Below are 23,268 nucleotides of genomic sequence, written 5' to 3'. Positions count from 1 at the left end.
AGCTGAACTGAACTGAGCCAAATCTTTAACATTTGTTGTCTCAGGGCCTGTTGGGGGAAGAATTTTCTAATACACTTTCTGAAAGCCTATTAACAACTTCCACATCTTATAATTCCCTGAATCTCCTGGAGAATTGTCTGTCAGGTACATTATCCCCAGGGTTGATACTGGGAAACCCACATGGGGATAAGTAACTATTACTGGAGTTGAGGGAGACTGGGTTCCCAGAGGCTACAAAGAAGCTGTAAATTTCAATGTAAGGAAGTCCTTTGGTCACTCCAGTTCTCACAAAGCCAGACATACACTCCACAAGAATCATTCCATCTCTCATCCTTGTACATCTGGAGGCAAAGGCAATATTCTCTCTCTTTTATTTTTCCCATTATGCTGGAGGCTGACTTGGAAGCCAATAGCTCTTCCCAGAAGACACTTGCATCCTGACATGAGCATCTGGTAAGTATGATGACCTTTACCTGCTCAAAGTTGTTAAGAAATGAGTCAAACTTGAAGATGAGCACTGTGTGACTCTCCTCCTTTTTTTCAAATCTACTTTTTTCTTCTCTCTCTGCAGGCAGGTTTCCTTTATTATTCAGTCCACACAGCATGAAGTGGGCAATAGCTTAAATTTTAAATTTTCATGTCCTCTGCCCAAGAGCTAACCATGCTTCACCTGACCATCCCCCACCACCCTTCAAAGACCCCTGACTGAAAGGGCTGAGTCTTTGATGAAAGGATGGAGATAATCACAGCGGCCACTTTCTCTTGGAGATTTCTCTTTAAGTAGAAGAGAAAGATCTACACACTAGAGGTAGCTACTTTAAGGTAGAGAGACCCTCTACACTTTAAGTGCAAAATGGTGAAAGCCACTGGCATTTTGGGACCCGGAAAACTCAGGGCTGCACCAACATTAGTCACATTGGCAGCTCTGAAGCACTGGTGCCCGACATAGCATCATTTTTGTCAAAGCAGGCACTGGCAGAACAGTAGTGATGAGCAACTTAGATGAGAAGAGGAAGAAAATAGAGGGTTCTGTTCACCAGGGAGGGGTAACAGAGTTCATGTGAGAACTTCTGGAGACTCTAGATAGAAACGGTAGCAAATAATAAAAGCAGAGATTTCTTTTGTGCCAGCCAGATATAGAGCTGAGGCAAAGTGCAGAGAGAAGAAACCTCCCAAGAATGACTTTTAATAATTTTCTTCCTTCTGCTCTTGCAAAGCTCAGAGCCTAACTTCCCCTCCAGCTTTGCCCACTTGATATCCCGTGGTGAAATGCTTAAGTCCCCACAGATGTCAGAGAACACTTTTTCAGCAAACATTTCTGAATGGCCCCCTATGTGGCAAGAGCAATGCCAAGTGATATGATACAGCTCTAGCCTGTGTTTCCTGAAACTGTATCAGCCCATAGGCCCAAGAGTGATAATAAACAACAGGCTGTTGTTTTATCTACTATTTTATTTACTATTTCAACCCCACCTAGGACTTCCCAGGTGGCTCAGTGTTAAAGAATCCACCTGCCAATGCAGGAGACACGGGTTCAGTTCCTGGGTCAGAAGATCGTCTGGAGAAGGAAATGGTGAACTCACTCCAGTATTCTTGCCTGGGAAATCCCATGGACAGGGGAGCCTGGTGGGTACAGTCCACAGGGTCACAAAAGAGTCAGACAGGACTTAGCGACTAAACAACAACAACAATCCCTGCAGTCTGGGCAAAATGAATTGTTTCTGGCAGTTCCCAGGAAGTTATTCCATGAGCTCTGTGTTCTCTGGAGCTTAAAGCACCTGTGCCTCTCTCCACTTTGCCTATCTCAGTGTAGAACACCTGTCTCTTCCCTTGAGTTTCATTACTCAATCACGGAAAAAATAGCCCAAGAGAGGCCCTCCAGTATCTTTAGCTTCTGCCACTAGACTCTCTAGCCCTTTGGCTAAGACACAAGACAGTGGGGCTGGGTGAAGAATCAGTAATAGAATCAGAGTTGGTGTTGTCTGGCATCCTCTGGCATGCATCTCATTCTACCCCAAAATCAGTCTCTCTTCAGAGACAAATATAAGTCTACGTTTATAAAACTGGATTTCCATACACAAAGATAAATAGATTCAGTTCATGGGATCGCCAAAGTATCTTACATCACAAAAGTGTCTTGAAACCAAAACAATAAATATATAAATGTTTATATTCAGAGATATTTGCATATACTATATCTACAAAGCATATATTTTATATATTATTACACATTGTATATATACTCTCAATGGCCATATAGCCTGGAATAAAAACCACTATGAAATAAACACTGAGGACACATATTTCTATCTGATATAAGAAAAGATTACCTAAGTGTTTAAGTATATTAATGTATTCATACATTACATGTTGATTCAACTGCATTCAACTGCACGCATTACATGTTGATTGTTTCCTGTATGTTAGGCACTATTCTACACATATAATGATTTTGTTTTAAAAAGACAAATTTCCTGATCTATAAATCTGTCATTTTACTGAGGCAGATTAGAAAATAAATAAGAATTTTCTTTTAAGAAACAAGAAAGGAATGCAAGGATTCTTTAATATCCGCAAATCAATCAATGTAATACACCACATTAACAAATTGAAAGATAAAAACCATATGATTATCTCAATAGATGCAGAAAAAGCCTTTGACAAAATTCAACATCCATTTATGATTAAAACTCTCCAGAAAGCAGGAATAGAAGGAACATACCTCAACATAATAAAAGCTATATATGACAAACCCACAGCAAGCATCACCCTCAATGGTGAAAAATTGAAAGCATTTCCCCTGAAATCAGGAACAAGACAAGGGTGCCCACTCTCACCACTACTATTCAACATAGTTTTGGAAGTTTTGGCCACAGCAATCAGGGCAGAAAAAGAAGTAAAAGGAATCCAGATAGGAAAAGAAGAAGTGAAACTCTCGCTGTTTGCAGATGACATGATCCTCTACATAGAAAACCCTAAAGACTCTACCAGAAAATTACTAGAGCTAATCAACGAATACAGTCAAGTTGCAGGATATAAAATTAACACACAGAAATCTCTTGCATTCCTATACACTAACAATGAGAAAACAGAAAGAGAAATTAAGGAAACAATACCATTCACCATTGCAACAAAAAGAATAAAATACTTAGGAGTATATCTACCTAAAGAAACAAAAGACCTATACATAGAAAACTATAAAACACTGATGAAAGAAATCAAAGAGGACACAAATAGATGGAGAAATATACCATGTTCATGGATTGGAAGAATCAATATTGTCAAAATGGCTATACTACCCAAAGTAATCTATAGATTCAATGCAATCCCTATCAAACTACCAACAGTATTTTTCACAGAACTAGAACAAATAATTTCACAATTTGTATGGAAATACAAAAAACCTCGAATAGCCAAAGTAATCCTGAGAAAGAAGAATGGAACTGGAGGAATCAATCTGCCTGACTTCAGACTCTACTACAAAGCCACAGTCATCAAGACAGTATGGTACTGGCACAAAGACAGAAATATAGATCAATGGAACAGAATAGAAAGCCCAGAGATAAGTCCACGAACCTATGGTCACCTTATCTTCGACAAAGGAGGCAAGGATATACAATGGAAAAAAGATAACCTCTTTAACAAGTGGTGCTGGGAAAACTGGTCAACCACCTGTAAAAGAATGAAACTAGAACACTTTCTAACACCATACACAAAAATAAACTCAAAATGGATTAAAGATCTAAATGTAAGACCAGAAACTATCAAACTCCTAGAGGAGAACATAGGCAAAACACTCTCCGACATAAATCACAGCAGGATCCTCTATGACCCACATCCCAGAATTTCAGAAATAAAAGCAAAAATAAACAAATGGGACCTAATGAAACTTAAAAGCTTTTGCACAACAAAGGAAACTATAAGCAAGGTGAAAAGACAGCCCTCAGATTGGGAGAAAATAATAGCAAATGAAGCAACAGACAAAGGATTAATCTCAAAAATATACAAGCAACTCCTCCAGCTCAACTCCAGAAAAATAAATGACCCAATCAAAAAATGGGCCAAAGAACTCAACAGACATTTCTCCAAGGAAGACATACAGATGGCTAACAAACACATGAAAAGATGCTCAACATCACTCATTATCAGAGAAATGCAAATCAAAACCACAATGAGGTACCATTATACGCCAGTCAGGATGGCTGCTATCCAAAAGTCTACAAGCAATAAATGCTGGAGAGGGTGTGGAGAAAAGGGAACCCTCTTACACTGTTGGTGGGAATGCAAATTAGTACAGCCACTATGGAAAACAGTGTGGAGATTTCTTAAAAAGCTGGAAATAGAACTGCCATATGACCCAGCAATCCCACTTCTGGGCATACACACCAAGGAAACCAGATCTGAAAGAGCCACATGCACCCCAATGTTCATCGCAGCACTGTTTATAATAGCCAGGACATGGAAGCAACCCAGATGCCCATCAGCAGACGAATGGATGAGGAAGCTGTGGTACATATACACCATGGAATATTACTCAGCCATTAAAAAGAATTCATTTGAATCACTTCTAATGAGATGGATGAAACTGGAGCCCATTATACAGAGCGAAGTAAGCCAGAAAGATAAAGACCATTACAGTATACTAACACATATATATGGACTTTAGAAAGATGGTAAGGATAACTCTATATGCAAAACAGAAAAAGAGACTCAGATGTATGGAACAGACTTGTGGACTCTGGGAGAAGGCAAGGGTGGGATGTTTCAGGAGAACAGCATTGAAACATGTGTATTATCTAGGGTGAAACGGATAACCAGCTCAGGTTGGGTACATGAGACAAGTGCTCGGGCCTGGTGCACTGGGAAGACCCAGAGGGATCGGGTGGAGAGGGAGGTGGGAGGGGGGACTGGGATGGGGAATACATGTAAATCCATGGCTAATTCATATCAATGTATAACAAAAACTACTGTAATGATGTAAAGTAATTAGCCTCCAACTAATAAAAATTAAGAAAAAAAAAAAAAACAAGAAACAAGAAAAATTCTTGATAGTAATGAGTGATCTGAAGATGAAAAGCAGGGCAATACAATAGACAGTATCTTGAGGGGAGTATTAGTTGGGGTGGTCAGAGAATTTCAAAATGAGAAAAACCAGATAGACATGAGCGTTCGGGTATAATATGTTGAGAAATTCTAAGGATGAGAGGGTTTCCCTGGTGGCTCAGTGAATAAGAATCCACCTGTCAATGAAGAAGACATGGGTTCGATTGTGATCCGGGAAGATCCCACACGCCTCAGAGCAATGAAGCTCGTGCACCATAATTATTGAGTCTGTGCTCTAGAGCCCAGGAACCACAACTATTGAGCCATGCATCGCAACTAATGAAGATTGCATGCCCCAGATGCCGTGCTCCACAAAAAGAGAAACCTGTGCACCGCAACTAGAGAAAGCCCCCACACATCAATGAAGACCCAGCACAGTCAAAAATAAATGAAGTGTATGGCTGAGTAATATTTCATGGTGTATATGTACCACAGCTTCCTTATCCATTCGTCTGCTGATGGGCATCTAGGTTGCTTCCATGTCCTGGCTATTATAAACAGGACTGCGATGAACACTGGGGTGCACATGTCTCTTTCAGATCTGGTTTCCTCGGTATGTGTGCCCAGAAGTGGGATTGCTGGGTCATATGGCAGTTCTATTTCCAGTATTCACGTCAATGTATGACAAAAACCATTACAATATTGTAATTAGCTTCCAACTAATAAAAATAAATGAAATAAATAAATAAATGAAGTGAATAAATTTTTTTAAAAAATTCTAAAGATGGGAAATTGAGCATAGCAAGAGAAAATACTAGAGAGGTAAGAAAAGGATTATGAAGGCTCTTCTATGCCATAGTGAGGAATTTGAAATTTGAATTGAAGGCAATTGAAAACCACTGGAAGTTTTCAAGAAGGAAAGTGAGGCAATTCTTTTAGGAAGGATAATTCTTTTGGCAATATGCAAGAAGGCTATAACTCCTAAATTCAGTTTCTAAAACCCTTACAGTTTTGAAACTTCTTCCACATTATCAATTCTTTGACAAAATTATTTTGTGAATCTACTATACATATTAAACTCTTCCAGGCTATACATATTAGTATACATATTAATACTCTTCCAGGTATTATTTTGAGATATTTCTCCTCTTAGAGATTATTTACTATTAAATTTGCCTCATAGTTTGTGTGTGGTGTGTGTGTCTATGAAAGAGAGAGACATACAGACAGAAGTTGATTTCTAAAATGAGACCAGATGATTTTATGAAAAAGAGAATGATTAATGTGAGGTCTGAATTTATAGGAAGTGCACATGAAAGGTTGAAAAAGAGTATTTGCTCTATCATATTAAGCAATTTTAAAAGACATAAAGAAAGAAAACAAAAACTCATTGATGCTTTGCTGAGTTTTCACTGAAAGTGGTAACAATGAGAGTTTCTCAGGTTTAGTCCCTCTGGAACATACAGTATGGATACAGTGAATTCTAAATCACTTCCAATAAAAGTTTTCCAATCAATAGAAATGATTACAGACTCCATATCAAAGGCTCCATGACTTGACTTATTAAAATATATTGCTCCCATTTGAACAAAATTGTTAATAGTAAATTTTATTATCTGTGCATCTTCAGAAAGAAATATTTTTCTCTACACAAAGCAGAAGCAAGAAAGCCAGTCTAAGTATTTCAATCGTTCAGGGAAAGAATAAGGCAGTCCATATTTGTAACTTATTTCGAACATCTAGATTTAATTTTTGAGAAACTTTTGAGTTATATTTGTAGTTCGTACATCATAAAGACAGTATCCCCAGCAGTTAAGAACTCATATTGTAGTCTGTTGGAATCCTGCCTCTGTGATTTATTAAGTACATCACCTCTGATAAAATCACTGCACCTCTTTAACCTTCAGTTCCTTCACATATTCAGCAGAAATCATGATAATGCCGAGCTCACAGAGTTGTTGTGACAAATTGCATAGAAAGTGCTTAGGTGCATGAGCGGTGCGGCTCCGAGCCCGCCAGCCACGGTCTCCGGCGCCAGCTACGCCGCCGCCGCTGCTGTCACTACGGCCCATTACAAGCCGTCGACTCAAGGCGCGAGCAGTTCCGGAGGTACTTGGAGAAGTCAGGGGTGCTGGACACGCTGACCAAGGTATTGGTAGCCTTATATGAAGAACCAGAGAAACCTAATAGTGCTTTGGATTTTTTACAGCATCACTTAGGAGCTGCTGCCCCAGAAAATCCAGAAATAGAGCTGCTTCGCCTAGAATTGGCAGAAATGAAAGAGAAATATGAAGCTATTGTAGAAGAAAATAAAAAACTGAAAACAAAGCTTGCTCAGTATGAACCACCTCAGGAGGAGAAACATGCTGAATAGGATTCATCTCAGTTGAAAAAGACACTGAAAAATGTTTTGTATGACTCGAATAATTAGTACAGTATATAATCTTTTCCGAACAGATGCTATAGCACTCTTTTAAATATGTTAAATTCACCTATCACACGTTAACTGTTATAAACATATATACTTAGAATCACCAATAAAAACTCAGTATAACTTTCTTTGGGTCTTAAAAGAGCAGGAGAATCAAAAGTGAATCCTGAAAGAAAAAAAAAATCTATAAACACAGCCATCAGATTCATTATCTTAAAAGACATTCTATCAATCTGACTAGGAATGATGGTACTGGTTGTATTTTAGCCAAGGAAGTTTAGCACAGAGCTATTCCTTGGTTTAGCTCAGGATTATGAGCACAGGTACAGTCATCCTCTAAAATGAAGATGACACTGTCATTTTATATTCTCAGTAGGCAGCTGGAGAGATCTGTGTGATACACGATGCTATTTCATGGGGGTCTGTCTCATGAATCTTCTGCTCTTGTTTATATTAGGTGGAACGAATGACTCTTTGCCACCACTTTGCCTTAGATAACTGTGTGTGTGCCAGTGTGAAGTCTGACACCACCTTTCCTTCTATGCAATCATGCCCTATCTGATAATGTTGCCTTGCTTTACTGTGCTTCCCTGGGTCCCAGTTGCACATTGGCCTTTCTGTGTTGTTTTTCAATTTCCTGTAATAGCAGTTGCCCTGACTGTAATTTATATAAACTTAAAGAGAATCACACTGTTCCCCTGCCTGCCTTAGTTGCTTAGCGGAACACAGAACAGAGGTAATATAAAATTCTGGGTTCACGCACAAGCCTGGATGACAAGGGGAATGAACCATATATTGTGGAAAATTATAGTTTGTGGGTATAATTATATAGTGCTTTTTTTCCCTCAAAGTATTTTTCTAGCTTTGAATTCATTTTATCTTCATTATACCTGTGAAGTAGGTAGGCAAATGTGAGGGGAGGTGGGGTGCTGAATCTTTAGGCCAAAGACTGATACCAATTAAATACCAATTATTTACCAATTGTAAAAAAAAAAGAAAAAGTGCTTAGGTCAGTGCCTGAAACACAGAAGATACTCTTACATAGTAACTCTCTAGCACCCCCTTGCTTGTCAACAAAAGATTTCCTGTGAAAATGCCTCAAGCTTCCTCACAAACTCTACTTACTCAAGGGGAAAGAGGTGGATTAAACAAACAGCTTAACAGTATGGCGTTCTCTTAATTCCAACAAGTGGAGTACAATGGAAAGAGCTAATGACAGCACCTTCTCTGGATTCATTCTCCTGGGCTTCGCCAACCAGCCCCAGCTGGAAACGGCTCTCTTTGTGGTCATCCTGATCATCTACTTCTTGAGCTGCTTAGGCAATGGCATCATTATATTTTTGTCAACGATGGATCCTCACCTCCACACCCCTATGTACTTCTTCCTCTCCAACCTCTCTTTCATGGATCTTTGTTTGACGACCTGCACTGTCCCTCAGACCCTGGCCAACTTTAAGGGGAAGGACAAGACCATCACCTATGGCGGCTGTGTGACCCAGCTCTTCATTGCCTTGGGGCTTGGGGGAGTAGAGTGTGTCCTCCTGTCTGTCATGGCCTACGACCGCTATGTAGCTGTGTGCCGTCCCCTCCACTACATGCTGATCGTGCATCCCCAGCTTTGCTTGCAGCTGGTTGTAACTGCTTGGCTTACAGGCTTTGGCAATTCTGTAATCCAGACAGCACTGACCATGACTCTTCCCCTCTGTGGTAAAAACCAAGTGGACCATTTCTTCTGTGAAGTTCCAGTGATGCTGAAACTGGCCTGCACCAACACCTCTGTCTATGAGGCTGAACTCTTTGCTGTCAGTACCTTCTTCTTGGTGGTGCCCCTGTCACTCATCTTAGTATCCTACGGTCACATTTCCCGTGCAGTCCTGAAGATGAAGTCGGCCCAAGGGAGACAGAAGGCTTTTGGAACCTGCGGTTCTCACCTAACGGTAGTGATTATTTTCTTTGGGACGCTCATCTCCATGTACCTTCAGCCTCCTTCCAGCTATTCACAGGATGTGAACAAAAGCATTGCGCTGTTCTATACTCTGGTGACTCCCCTGCTTAATCCCCTGATTTACACGTTGAGAAACAAGGAAGTCAAAGGGGCACTAAGGAGGCAAATGAGGAGAATCCTAGGCTTGAGACAGACTTAATGCAGCGCTTGCAGGCCCAGGAAGTTCTGCAATGGAAGACTTCTGAGTGACTAAAAACTAGTTAATTTAATCCAACACATCCTTATAAAGCACCAACCATGTGCGAGACAGTGTTCTATGTACTTGAGACATATCAGTGAGACAGAGGCTAAACCATTGAGCTAAACCTTTTGCTAGGGAGAATATATGTTAAATAAGATATTCTAAAAATAAACTATGGTATATCATGTAATACACAATAGTGGGAATGAACAATAATTACACATACAAAACCATGAATGATTCTTATATACATGATTTATAGTGAGCAAACTAGATACAAAATTATTCCTACTATATGATTCCATTTACATAAAATTCAACCCAGGCACAGCAAATCTCTGGTACTGAAAGTCAGAACAGTGGTTCCCCTGGGGACTGGGAGTTCTCCCTTGGAAGATATGTGGGGGAGGGGCATTCTGGAGTCCTGGTCAGGTTGTGATTCTTTATCTGGATGTTGGTGATATAAAGTATTCAATCTGTGAAAATTCATCAAACCTGTACTTGCACTTTCTGTATGGATGCTGGACTTCAAATCATTTACTTCTTAAGAGTTTTAAATAAACCAGATACTAGCAGAATACTTTGATTCTAAATGATCACACTAAGTATTTTTGTTACTTTCACATAAAATTTGGGTTTATATTCTAAGTGATCTAAGTTTCTTCTATGCATTGACCATCATTAATAGATTCGAAGTGTTTAGATATTAGCAATTTTTGGCCAACTCAGATGAACTTCGCCTTAAAGATCTCAATTTAATGAAGATTTCAATTCAAGATCATGTGTCCTGTCTCTCCAGTCTCTTCATTACATGCAGATACTTAGTGACCAGGTCTTGAGACAAAAATCATAGTGATAGTTTTCAGATGAAAATTCTACTCCTGGGTTTATATTGCCTTGAATTAAGTTTATCTTGACTGAAAAAGACATTTGTTGTGAATATTTGTATACCTGTATTTTTATAAAGTAGCATACAAAAATGCATAATTTACTAGTAGCCAAAAGTATTTTCATTTACCAGAGATTTTCATATTTTTCAGTATTTAATGGTATATGATAAAAAGGCAGATACTGAAGGAAATTTATAAAACAGTGTAAAAAACAGAAATAATTGTCTGGTGAGCTCAATGTGCCTTTGTGCAAATATGTTCTTCTTAAATATTTCTTATTTAATAATTGTAAGTTGGATGGTTTTTCATGTATTATTCTCTTAATGAAATAATACAACAAGGATTTTTTTTCTTTATTTAAGTGAAAATAGATTACTGAATTGTTGAGTTCTGTACTATTCCTACCTCTGCTTGTATTGAATATGAGTGATTTCTGATTATATTTTTTGTAATAGAGAAGATATGATTTTTTTATATCAACCCCTTGGAGTTTTCTTTCAAACCATGACAGCTAGCATCACTGATAACCATATCATTTTTTGGCACAAAAGTTCCATACTAATAATGATCTAGATGCTTAATTTTTCCCTTTCCAGCAAATAAATGCTGAAAATTTATCATTTCATTCAATGTAGCCTTTTGTGAATTTCATTTCCCAATAAGGCACATTAGTTTACAGCTGAACACAGTTCCTACTGTAAGGACAGTCACTCCTGCTAAACCACAGACTCATCCAAACATGGATCCATTTGATCTCTCATTCTCCACAAAGGATTTGAGCATCCAGCTTTTCTGGTATAGGAATGAGTGGGAAGAAGTGCCTGAAACAACCCCTGGCCATTACTGAGGAACAATTGTACTTGGAAAGGTCAAACTAATTTTAGCATCCATATTTATGAAGCCACTAGAGAGTTGTGAAAGTGGTGAGGGTGATGTAGACATGAATACCAGAAAGCGCTGAACACTTCTGAGGTGAGCTGAAGAGCAACTGCTTTTCCTTTTTTCTCACAGAGCATTTGATGTGCTTGAGTGAGCTGAGGACTGAGCATGGCCCATAGAGAGGGGCTTTGCCATGAAAACATGAAAAACCAAACACTCATTAAGTCTAGAGTGACAAGCTGAAAACTTAAAGAGACTTCACTATGTGGCCAGATGTTTCCAGTGGACATTTCTATTTCCAGTGGACACCCTGGGAAGCCAGAAAGTCAGACAAAAGTTTCAAAAATACGGAATAATCTATCCTGCAACTCCATTGTGCTTAGGAAACAAGAACTCTCTAGGGTAAGAGGTCCTTTCTCTAACACATTGTTCTCTTCAGTAAAGCAGTTGCCAAATTTTAAAGCTTCATGAAACAGGGGCTAAAAAGCTAAGCTAGACATCTTTGAGGGGCAGAACTTAAGCTCCAAGAGTCTTTCAGGGCTTAGAAAATAAGACTCCTGAAACTTTCTGTCAAAACCCAGGAGAAGATTGTATCTCTTGTATCTCTAGAACAGAACAAGATTAAGGCTGAATAAAACAAGGACCAACTGTACAGCAGAGGAAACTATAGTCAACATTTTGTAACTATTTTTGTACCCGATAAAGGTTAAGAATCTGAAAAATCATATATACACACAAACATATTGTGGTCATCATTTCATGATGTATGTAACTCAGATCACTATTCTATACATCTCAAACTTATGCCATACTGTATATAAGATATGAAGTCATAAAACCTCTAGAAGAAAATATTATTCCTCAACGAGGCTGGAAGAAAATAAAAGAATAGCTATCTTTAAAAAGATAAAGGATAACAACAGTTGGTGAAGTTGGAAACGGAACATCTATGTACCATTGATGGGAATGTAAGTTGGTAAACCACTATGAAAAATAATATGAAGCTACCAAAAAAACTAAAGATAGAACTTCCATATTATCCAGAAATCCAAATTCTAGGTACACCAAATAAAACGAAATCTATCTGCACTTCCATGTTCACTGGCCTCATTTTTCACAATAGACAAGATACAGAAAAAACATAAATGACCAAAGAGGTGAATGGCTAAAGAAAAAGTTCTATGCATATCCAAAGGAATATTATTCATCAGTGAGAAAGAATGAAATACTGCCCTTTGCAATAACATGGATGAAACTTGACAGCATTATGCTCAGTGAAATAAGTCAGAAGAGAAAGACAAACACTATATGATCTCACACACATGTGGCATCAGAAAAACTGAACTTGTTACAAACAGAGGGATGAATGGTGGTTACCAGGGCCAAAGAGATAGAAGAAATGGGGAGATATTGGCAAATAGGTATAAACTTCCAGCTAAAAATTAATAATTTCTGAGGAATCAAAAAAATAAACCTTTTTAAATTTTTTAAGGGGAATAAATATTTGACAAGATAAAGATCTTAGCTAACACTTTGTAGTAATCACTTTACAATATATAGGTGTATCAAATCACACTTTGTACTCTTTAAACTTGCTCAATTTCTATCTTATTAGATATAGAGGAAAATAAATGAAAATAAGAGTTATTATTCATTTCTTTCATCTTACTTATTTTTCCTCTCCTAAGTCAGATTTTCACTATTGTTTAAGACAAAAATTTCGACATAGTTAATAAATAAAAATACTCTAACTTTATCCTATGCACAAAGACTGCCTTCTCTCTGTGATCCAAATTTCAATCCAGAGCCTCAAAGAATGGCACTTATAAAAGTTTAACATTTTGTGTATCCATCATAACAGAAAAGGAGCATGATCTCTTCCATGGAGCTCCTTAGTGCAGCAAATTCTGTCAGTTTTCTTTTTAATGTGACTTGCAGGTATAAAAAATACCACATTGACTTGTGTGTATTTGTACTTATTTCAGAAAACGCTGAAATTACACCATATATAAACCTATATATTCTAAGTGATATAAGCTAAAGAAAATATTTCCATCTACTGTTCATCCTCAGGAAAGAGTTAAGAGTCAAGAGTTAAGATCTAAAAGTGGTTGCATATAGAGTGCGTATTTGTGGATGTGCACATCAGGCTGTGTGTTATAACATAGTAATGTGTGTTATTTACAGCCAAATAGAAACCAAAATAGAACATGCTGTGGAGGAACGTGAGGAGAAATATTCTTTGGGAAGTACTGGAGACTTTTCCCAAGATGGGAAGTAAATTCAGAGAGAGGTTGATCTCATGATAAAAATGACACATTGATGGCTATGGTGCTAACTTTATTTATATTAAACCAAACAGAATTCTCAATGAGTGGATGCATCATAAAGAAAGGTTCTAAAGAGAATCTTGGGAGACTATTTAACAATCCTCAAATGCATGAAATAGGAATTAAAAATATTTAGTAAGCACTTTCAGATGTTCAAGCTGGATTTAGAAAAGGCAGAAGAGCCAGAGATCAAATTGCCAACATCCGATGGATCATTGAAAAAAAACATCTATTTCTGCTTTATTGACTATGCCAAAGCCTTTGACTGTGTGGATCACAATAAACTGTGGAAAATTCTGGAAGAGATGGGCATGCCTCTTGAGACCCGTATGCAGGTCAGGAAGCAACAGTAGGAACTGAACATGGAACAACAGACGGGTTCCAAATAGGAAAAGGAGTATGTCAAGGCTGTATATTGTCACCCTGCTGATTTAACTTACATGTAGAGTACATCATGAGAAACACTGGGCTGGAGGAAGCACAGCTGAAATCAAGCTGAAGCTGGAATCAAGATTGCTGGCAGAAATATCAATAATCTCAGATATGCAGATGACACCACCCTTATGGCGGAAAGTGAAGAAGAACTAAAGACCCTCTTGATGAAAGTGTAAGAGGAGAGTGAAAAAGTTGGCTTAAAGCTCAATGTTCAGAAGATCGTGGCATCTGGTCCCATCACTTCATAGCACATAGATGGGGAAACAGTGGAAACAGTAACAGACTTTATTGTTCTGGGCTCCAAAATCACTGCAGATGGTGATTGCAGCAATGAAAATAAAAGACACTTACTCCTTGGAAGGAAAATTATGACCAACCTAGACAGCATATTGAAAAGCAGAGACATTACTTTGCCAACAGAGGTCCATCTAGTCAAGACTATGGTTTTTCCAGTGGTCATGTATGAATGTGAGAGTTGGACTGTGAAGAAAGCTGAGCCCCAATGAATTGATGCTTTTGAACTGTGGTGTTGGAGAAGACTCTTGAGAGTCCCTTGGACTGCAAGGAGATCCAACCAGTCCATCCTAAAGCAGATCAGTCCTGGGTGTTAATTGGAAGGGCTGATGTTGAAGCTGAAACTCCAATAATTTGGCCACCTGATGTGAAGAGCTGACTCATTTGAAAAGACCCTGATGCTGGGAAAGATTGAGGGCAGGAGGAGAAAGGGATGACTGAGGATGAGATGGTTGGATGGCGTCACCGACTCAATGGACATGGGTTTAGGTAGACTCCGGGTGTTGGTGAAGGACAGGGAGGCCTGGCATGCTGCAGTTCATGGGGTCGCAAAGAGTTGGACACGACTGAGCAACTGAACTGAAGCACTACTTGAGACCGGCTGACACAAAATAAGGACAGGTTTCCTGAGAAAGGTTTAGACAACTAACAATGACATTCCGTTGATTGTGAATATCCCCAATAACCTAATCACTGGAAATGCTTAAGATGCTTCACTGAGACTAAAGCCACAGGTACAGCAACAACTTCCCTGGTGGCTCAGATGGTAAAATATCCACTTGCAATGCAAGATACCCAGGTTCAACCCCCAAGGAAGATCCCTGGGTCAGGAAGATCCCCTGGAGAAGGAAACGGCAACCCACTCCAGTATTCTTGCCTGAGGAATGCCGTGGACAGAGGAGCCTCGTGGGCTACAATCCATCAGGTCACAAAGAGTTGGACACGATGGAACAACTTTCACATCTCAAAACTGAAGAGTTTCACTCTCAGAAGAGTCTAAAATTATCCTCAGAAATGGTCACCTAGTTAGAACTTGCAGCTTCTAAAGACACTGTGGATTTAATTCACTACAAAATGGTTAAAAGAATCCACCAAACAATGTAAATCAGTAGAATAGATTGTTTAAAAGGAGCATGAATACCCAACCTCTACAGCTGCCTCAGGAACACCGTCCGCTGAACCCTCTGATTCAGGAGACATACAACTTCTCATTTCTGCATTTACACAGAGCACCCCTTCCCAGGAAACCACGTCCACAAGACATTTCCATACACCGTGGTTCCCTGAGTCTGCCATATCAAGTTTGAACTATGCTACAATACTGAAAAGACGGAAGAAGCTCTCAATCATAATACAAACAGGCATCAGAAAAGATCGCACCTACAGAGGAAAGTGTTGACAGAGAACTATAATCTGTTCTTCCATCCTCAGTGACCCTGATTAGAGCAGAACCCTGGACAAACAGTTAACACTGAAATCTACTGAGTAGGAGATAAATGAGGATATTACAGCGGTCGCTATATGCTGATTACCATTCTAGTAATGTTTTTAGCAGGGTGGATAGGGTCTGTTTAGAATGTGATAAACCTACAGTACACAGACTACAGTTGTTCTAATGAACAAAAGTCCTAAAGCCAGAACACAGCTACAAAGGTGAGGACATATCAAGCGAGAAACTCTCAAGCCTTCCTTGTGCTGACTTGTACGATACAAGTTAAACAACTGAGAGTACCTAATTTATTTCATATATTCTATTTTTAAAACCTAAATTCAGGAAGCAGTGTCTTACTGGTTTGGGGCCTCACAAACATTGCACATGTTGTTGCTCTTGTTTTGTATTATTTTCTAATTGTTAGTCAATCTGGTGCTGGTAAGAACTGTTTCCCGAGGAAACCAGAATTCAAAGAGACATTTACCCCAGTGTTCATCGCAGCACTGTTTACAATAGCCAGGACATGGAAGTAGCCTAGATGTCCATCAGCAGACGAATGGATAAGAAAGCTGTGGTACATATACACAATGGAATATTACTCATCTATTAAAAAGAATGCATTTTAATTAGTTCCATGAGGTGGATGAAACTGGAGCCCATAGAGCGAAGTAATTCAGAAAGAAAAACACCAATACAGTATATTAATGCATATATATGGAATTTAGAAAGATGGTAGCAATGACCCTATATGCAAGACAGCAAAAGAGACACAGATATGAAGAACAGACTTTTGGACTCTGTGGGAGAAGGTGAGGATGGGATGATTTGAGAGAATGGCATTGAAACATGTATATTATCATCTGTGTATATTATATATTATCATATGTGAAACAGATCGCCAGTCCAGGTTTGATGCATGATGCAGGGTGCTCAGGGCTGGTGCACTGGGACGACGCTGAGGGATGGGATGGGGAGGGAGGTGGGAGGGGGGTTCAGGGTGGGAACACATGTACACCCATGGCGGATTCATGTGAATGTATGACAAGAACCACCACAATATTGTAAAGCAATTAGCCTCCGATTAAAATAAATACATAAAGGAACTGTGTTTCGTGGGATTCTGACTGACACTTCAGGCTTCCAAGGTGACACATTACCTGAGCACACTGTGTTCTCCTTGTATTCCTCAGAAGGCAAAAATGATGCAAGATTATGACTTGCTCTTGTGCGTATTGACCGCTCAAACTACAGGTAGGATCAAATAATTTAACCAAGGCCTGGCTACACCCACTGCAGCCATTTCACAGATATTAAGAACTCAAAAGGAGGGAATGCCTTAGTGTTCCCGGGTATAGGCTCCCTGCTTCTTCTGCAGGGGGCATGGGTTCAATCCCTGTTCTGGGAACTGAAGAGGGAAAGCTTGAAAAGGTAGATATCATTTGAAAAATTTACAAAACAGAACTGAACTCTAGGTACGTGGTATCTTTTAAGTGATCTTTCTTTTATTATTTTAGCCTGGGATCTAGATACATTTATTATCTGTAATTTATTCTGGAGGAATATACACATCCAAATGATGCTTAAGCATTTGCTTAAAACAAATAAATCTGTTTTGTGGCAGTCCTTAGGAGCAGACAAGCAGCTCCTCACTCAGGAAAATAGGCTTTGTGACTTCATGTGACCTTGAGGGTTTCTGCACCAAAGAAAGTATCATTGAGGGATTTTTAAGTGACTACTTGGGCATAACTATCAAGACCTAACTGAGTAATAAGGAAAGGGGGAAATTTCTCACCATTCAGAGTACACAGCACTCCAAACTGCTTTTAATCAGGTATATGTTCAGCATTACTATGGGGTCAAAATACTTGGTTTCACAAGTGTTTAATTCAAGGGTGAAGAGTGTGGTGCTGTTAGGAGTATAGATAGAATCTTGACCCTGTATATAACTTCCCCACACTGCCATTTCCAGCTTGCAAGACCACTTCTCAGGCAAATTCGCTGAAAGGGTTCAGGACCCAGGAAGATGGTTATCTGCTAGGCTAGGGAACTGTGTGATAGTTGCCATGCTTTTGTCTCCACTAGGAGACATAAATGTACTTACTTGCCTACTGGTAAATGCTGGGAAAATCTACCAAAAATCATAAATATTTCTGTGATGATGGCACAGTCAAAACTCTAACCTCAAGAGAAAAATACACCATTTGCACCATTTAACTTACACAAAAAAACAGAATCCATACCTGAAAATACATGTATGCTATAAACTGAGCTAGAATAGGGATCTAAGAGCTAGTATGGCAGATTAATTTTTTCTGGAATGTTTATTTTGTTACTCATAATTCAGAACTCTGTGACATTTATTTCACAAATAGACAGCTATACTAAAGCTTACGCATGTATTTTTAAATTAACAGAACAATATTTAATTTTTTCAGTTACCTTCTGATGAGTCTGAGGACATCTCCACCAAACATGGGATTTCCTGGGAATCAGGGGCCATTTTCAATACTTTTATACTTGACTAAATCTGAATTTCATGGGACGTTTGGCAGAGGAGAGATTCTAAGGTCTTAACCAATTGATGCCTAAATCAAAGAGTTTATAACATGGCATGATGGGAATAATCTAAACATATTTTACCCTTTGAAACTTTTGCTGCATCACAGTAGCTAAAATGTGTAGAATATGCAGTAGAACTTGGGTCGTATGCTACTCAGATATAATGCCCTCAAAATTTCCTCATTTAAAAATCTCATTTTAGAGAGGAACTAGGTGTTTCACAAAATTAAAATAGCCAACTTTGTACCTCACATCAGTGTTTTTCTCCTGCTGTGTACAAAAATGCATAAGAACTACCTGGTGTTCTCACCACCAAAGGGCTACCACCGTCCCTGCCAGCAGCGCATCATCCCCTTCCCTCAGCGAGTCTATGCGCCGCCTTCTCTGAGATGATCCTCCACAATATGGCGGCTGCACTGCTGAGGTGACAGCTGCACCTGATGTCTGAATGGCTTTACCGGGATTAATGCAGCAAGATTTTCTTTGAGATTCAACTTTATTTTCCCCACAAGTGCTCCACCTACATCAGTGAAAACCGTCTGATCAAACCATCAAACCATGGAATTTTAGTAGAGCCATGACCAATATAAAAGAATGAATAGTATCTCCTAGTAACTCCTAGAAAATATTATTAATAATATTTCCTACAGTGTTTTGGTGGTTTTATGTTCTAATTTATGCTTCATGTAATACAGACCCATGTCTTTTTGCAAATAGATGTGGAACAATGTACCCAAATAGGAGTACAAACAAGAAAAGTTATTGGAGATTTTTAAAACAGTAATTACAAAGCAGATACTGTCAGAACACTGAATCAGCATCTCTGGAAATTGAAATGAATACATGAACTTAAAATCTGAACACTCACTTTTCAACAGGAATGAAGTAAACAAATTCCCTTCAAAGTTGTCAGAGGGAATTTTAGATGACTCGTGTGGGACACACAGATACATCTAAAGAGCACTGCTGGTCAAGACCCTTCCATTGAACTGTCCTCCTCACCCATCATCTGGAGTCAAGAGTCCTTCCAAAGCACCTTCTTCATCGCTCCCTTCACATCCCTGTTCCTCAGCGTATAAATGAGGGGGTTGGTCATGGGGATAATGACAGTGTAGAAGAGAGACATGAACTTGTCCTGATCCTGGGAGTTGTTGCTGCTGGGCTGATAATACACATAGATGGCTGTGCCAAAGAACAGGGAGACCACCGTGAGGTGGGATCCACATGTGCCAAACGCTTTTCTCTGCCCTGCAGTGGACTTGATTCTTAAGACCGCCCTGACAATCCGACCATAGGAGAACATGATTAATGAAACAGGTGTGAGAAGCATGATGACACCAGCAAAGAAGGTCACATACACATTCACGGTGATGTCAACACAGGCAAGTTTGAGAAAATGAGGGACCTCACAAAAGAAGTGGTCTAATTTATTTTTTCCACAACGAGGTAAAAGGAAGACAAGCTCTGTCTGCAATAAGGAGTTGGCAAAACCAATGATCCATGAAGCAGAAGCCATCAGGGCACATAGACCGGGGTGCATGATTACCGTGTAGTGAAGGGGCCTGCAAACAGCGGCATAGCGGTCAAATGCCATAACTCCTAGGAGAATACATTCTGTGCCTCCCAACGCTAGAGAGATGTGCATTTGAACTATACATCCACCAAAGGAGATGGATTTGTCTGCTCCACTGAGATTAAATAGAAACTGGGGAACAATGCTGGTGGTGTAACACATGTCTAGAAAGCTCAGGTTAGAGAGGAAAAAGTACATAGGGGTGTGAAGACGTGGGTCCAAGTAGGACAATGCAATGATGGTTGTGTTTCCCAGCAAAGTGAAGATGTAGAAGATCAAAAGGACCACAAAGAGGACTAGCTCAAGTTGAAGCCTGTCAGAGAAGCCCAGTAAGATAAATCCAGTGAAAGAGCTTTCATTTTTCTGTTCCATCCTTTGTTAGCACGTGGCTCCTGTCAAATCAAGCATTTAGCAATTTATTAAAGGCATCTTCCCAAAAAAGTGCAGGGATAAAGAGGAAAATTTGTCATGTTCAAACACATGGTCATTTGATTTATATGCAACAATTTGAATTAATGATGTACCTATTGAAATTGAGCTCTACATTATCACAAAAAGTTATGTATTGATAATTAATATAAAAAATAATACATAATAATAATAAAATCAAAAAATGAACCTTGGTTTGCATCAATCATACATATAAAGTGCCTTTTTCAGATTGAATTTAATAGGATTAAAGTATGATCATTATATATGTATATTTTAGAGAAAGTAGGAATGAGGGAAATCAAGGGAGAGTGTGTAGAAAGAGTAAGAAAGATGTAGACAAAGGGAGAAAGTTTATTTTAAATATGTATCTCATAATTCTACATAATTGGATATGCAGATACATCACATGTAATAGTGGCTTCCCTTGTGGCTCAGCTGGCAAAGAATCTTCCTGCAATGCAGGAGACCTGGGTTCTCTCCCTGGGTTGGGAAGATCCCCAGGAGAATGGAAAGGCTACCCAATCCAGTATTCTGGCCTGGACAATTCCATGGACTATATAGTCCACAGGGTCACAAAGAGTCAAACAGGACTGAACGACTTTCACTTCACATGGAATAGAATAATACAAAATAATCTCTAAAATGCATTCATATATAGAAATATATGAGCTAGAACGTACCTGTACAAAGGATTATATTACATTCAATGTATCACTATGATACTGCCTCATGTAAACATTTTGGCAGAATAGTTACTCTACTCCTAATACATGATATTAGTGAATGCTATATCCTGGTCTTTTTGCATAATACTAAAAAGTAAATTGCTCAGGACCTGAAAAATCACTTTCAATTATACTGCTTAACTCTTGCCCTTAAGATACCTAAAATTACTATTGCAATTTAACAAGAACTCCGAAAATTTATTCACTGCACATCAGTTCCTGGGCTTCCCTGTTGGCTCAGTGGTAAAGAACCCGCCTGCCAATGCAGGAGACACAGGAAACACCGATTCAATCCCCGGATCAGGAAGATACCTTGAAGAAGAAAATGGCAACCCACTTCAGTACAGAAGATCCTGGTGGGATAGAGGCCATGGAGTCCAAAAGTGTAGGACTTGACTTAGCAACTAAACAACGGAAGTAGTCAGTTCACAGTAGAAGTTCAAAATCCAGTGACCTGCACTTACATTTTCTTTCTGTTGATTTCATTTTCATATACTATCAACAACTAAAATGCCTGGAATTCCTATAGGAGACAGGATTATTCACTATCAACATTTTAATGGCAATGAAGAACACATAAATGAAGAAGAAATGGATCAATCACAATCTCAGAAATAACACTTCTAATCAGTATGGACAGAGATTGGCCAGGTTAGGGACAGGAAGTTGAAATGGGAATTCCTTTGCATGATGTTTATTGAATGAATGTTCTCAAGACAAAGAGAATCAGGGAAGAAAAACAGACCAGACAAATGTGCTGAGCAAGGATGTGATCTCAAATGCAATAGCATGAACTGGATCCCATAGAAAGCTGGAAAATGACTCTCCAAATAGAACTATCTGCTGGTAAAAATAGTCTGTCTTCATTTACACAATCAGTGCTGCCTGAGCATTTCAAGTGGGGCAGATAAAGAACTGAATTTTAAATTTAATTTTAACTCAGGTAAATTTAAATACCTAGTCATTTATTTTTTTTTTTTTTTTAATTTTTATTAGTTGGAGGCTAATTACTTTACATCATTACAGTAGTTTTTGTTATACATTGATATGAATTAGCCATGGATTTACATGTATTCCCCACTACTATACAGAATAACAAGCTACGGAACATGCATTGGGTCAGATGTAGTCCCACCTTGACAAAAGGGCAGACTTTTATATATCCCACAGATCTGTCATTGACTGCAAGCTGCCCCAAACACATTCAGGAGTCCTCCCAGCAATGTGCCTCCCATTAAACTGATGGCAATTTTCTGAAGAAGGAAAGAGCTGTGAAGCTATCAGTCAATACTCATGACAAATACAGTGTGGACTGGTGCACCAGCCAGTAGAAAAGATCTGAGCTGGACACTGAAAGCATTCATACAAAAATGTAGAGTCCATTCATAAGTGTGTGCAAGGATGGAAGGACAGTCACCAGTGTACATTACACATCACCTTGTCATTTGCCTAATATAACAATAAATTAAACATTCAGATCACCTTTTTGACCCATGTTTCTCCTCTAAACTGGTATTTCTCCTCAATTAAAGAATGATCATTTTTCATTAACAATAAATTCAAAAATGCATTGACACAATAACCACAAAATGGACATTTATTGCTGTAACTGCAAAACCAGCATGTGGAAATATACACATGTTCGTTTCTTTAAGAAAATGAACATTTTAAAACTACAGATGTTGGTGATACACTTTAAGAAACATTCTGTAATTTCAGAGAAAATAAGGAGCTGAGGAAAAAATGAAAGTGTATAGTCTAATGTTTTCACATTCACATATATGCTATTATTCAATTACTGAAGGACATGTTTTATTACAGCCAAAAATCTTGTATTTAAATCTTTCCATATATACATACTGAGACATAATGAATATACTACAATAGGATGAAATGTCTAGGAATAAAATGTTGGCTTCCATAAGAAACAGTTAAGTTTAGCTCTTAAAGTTGGTGAATTTCTATAGGAATTTCTGTTTCTTTTGCCAGCTGACATGTATGTTACTCAATGTAACCTTTAAAGAACACTTGCAACTGAAAACAAGCTGACTTACCAATT

At 38.7% G+C, this 23,268-nt stretch overlaps 2 protein-coding genes and 1 pseudogene across 2 annotated transcripts; 2 read left to right on the top strand and 1 right to left on the bottom strand.

The window, feature by feature from the left end:
• The first annotated feature begins 442 nt into the window (after positions 1-442).
• LOC139031512 (c-Myc-binding protein pseudogene) lies at positions 443-7,443 on the top strand (annotated as a pseudogene).
• A 1,230-nt stretch (positions 7,444-8,673) lies between these two features.
• Positions 8,674-9,618, top strand: LOC139031558 (putative olfactory receptor 2B8). Its single transcript, XM_070456956.1, has one exon. It carries the CDS (start codon positions 8,674-8,676, stop codon positions 9,616-9,618), a length of 945 nt encoding a protein of 314 aa, XP_070313057.1.
• A 9,876-nt stretch (positions 9,619-19,494) lies between these two features.
• On the bottom strand, positions 19,495-22,915 carry LOC110135197 (putative olfactory receptor 2B8). Its single transcript, XM_070456955.1, has 2 exons — positions 22,902-22,915; positions 19,495-20,425 (listed from the first exon to the last, which is right to left on the bottom strand). The coding sequence occupies exons 1-2, from the start codon at positions 22,913-22,915 to the stop codon at positions 19,495-19,497; spliced, it is 945 nt and encodes a 314-aa protein (XP_070313056.1).
• Between the last annotated feature and the right edge of the window lie 353 nt (positions 22,916-23,268).

Source organism: Odocoileus virginianus, chromosome 27 (genome assembly GCF_023699985.2).
Source record: "Odocoileus virginianus isolate 20LAN1187 ecotype Illinois chromosome 27, Ovbor_1.2, whole genome shotgun sequence".
Classification (NCBI taxonomy): domain Eukaryota; kingdom Metazoa; phylum Chordata; class Mammalia; order Artiodactyla; family Cervidae; genus Odocoileus; species Odocoileus virginianus.
This window is presented reverse-complemented; position numbering and strand designations above follow the sequence as displayed.

Bases quoted from the DNA above. Each gene is read 5' to 3' on its own strand.
- LOC139031558 (XM_070456956.1), top strand. From the start codon at position 8,674: ATGGAAAGAGCTAATGACAGCACCTTCTCTGGATTCATTCTCCTGGGC.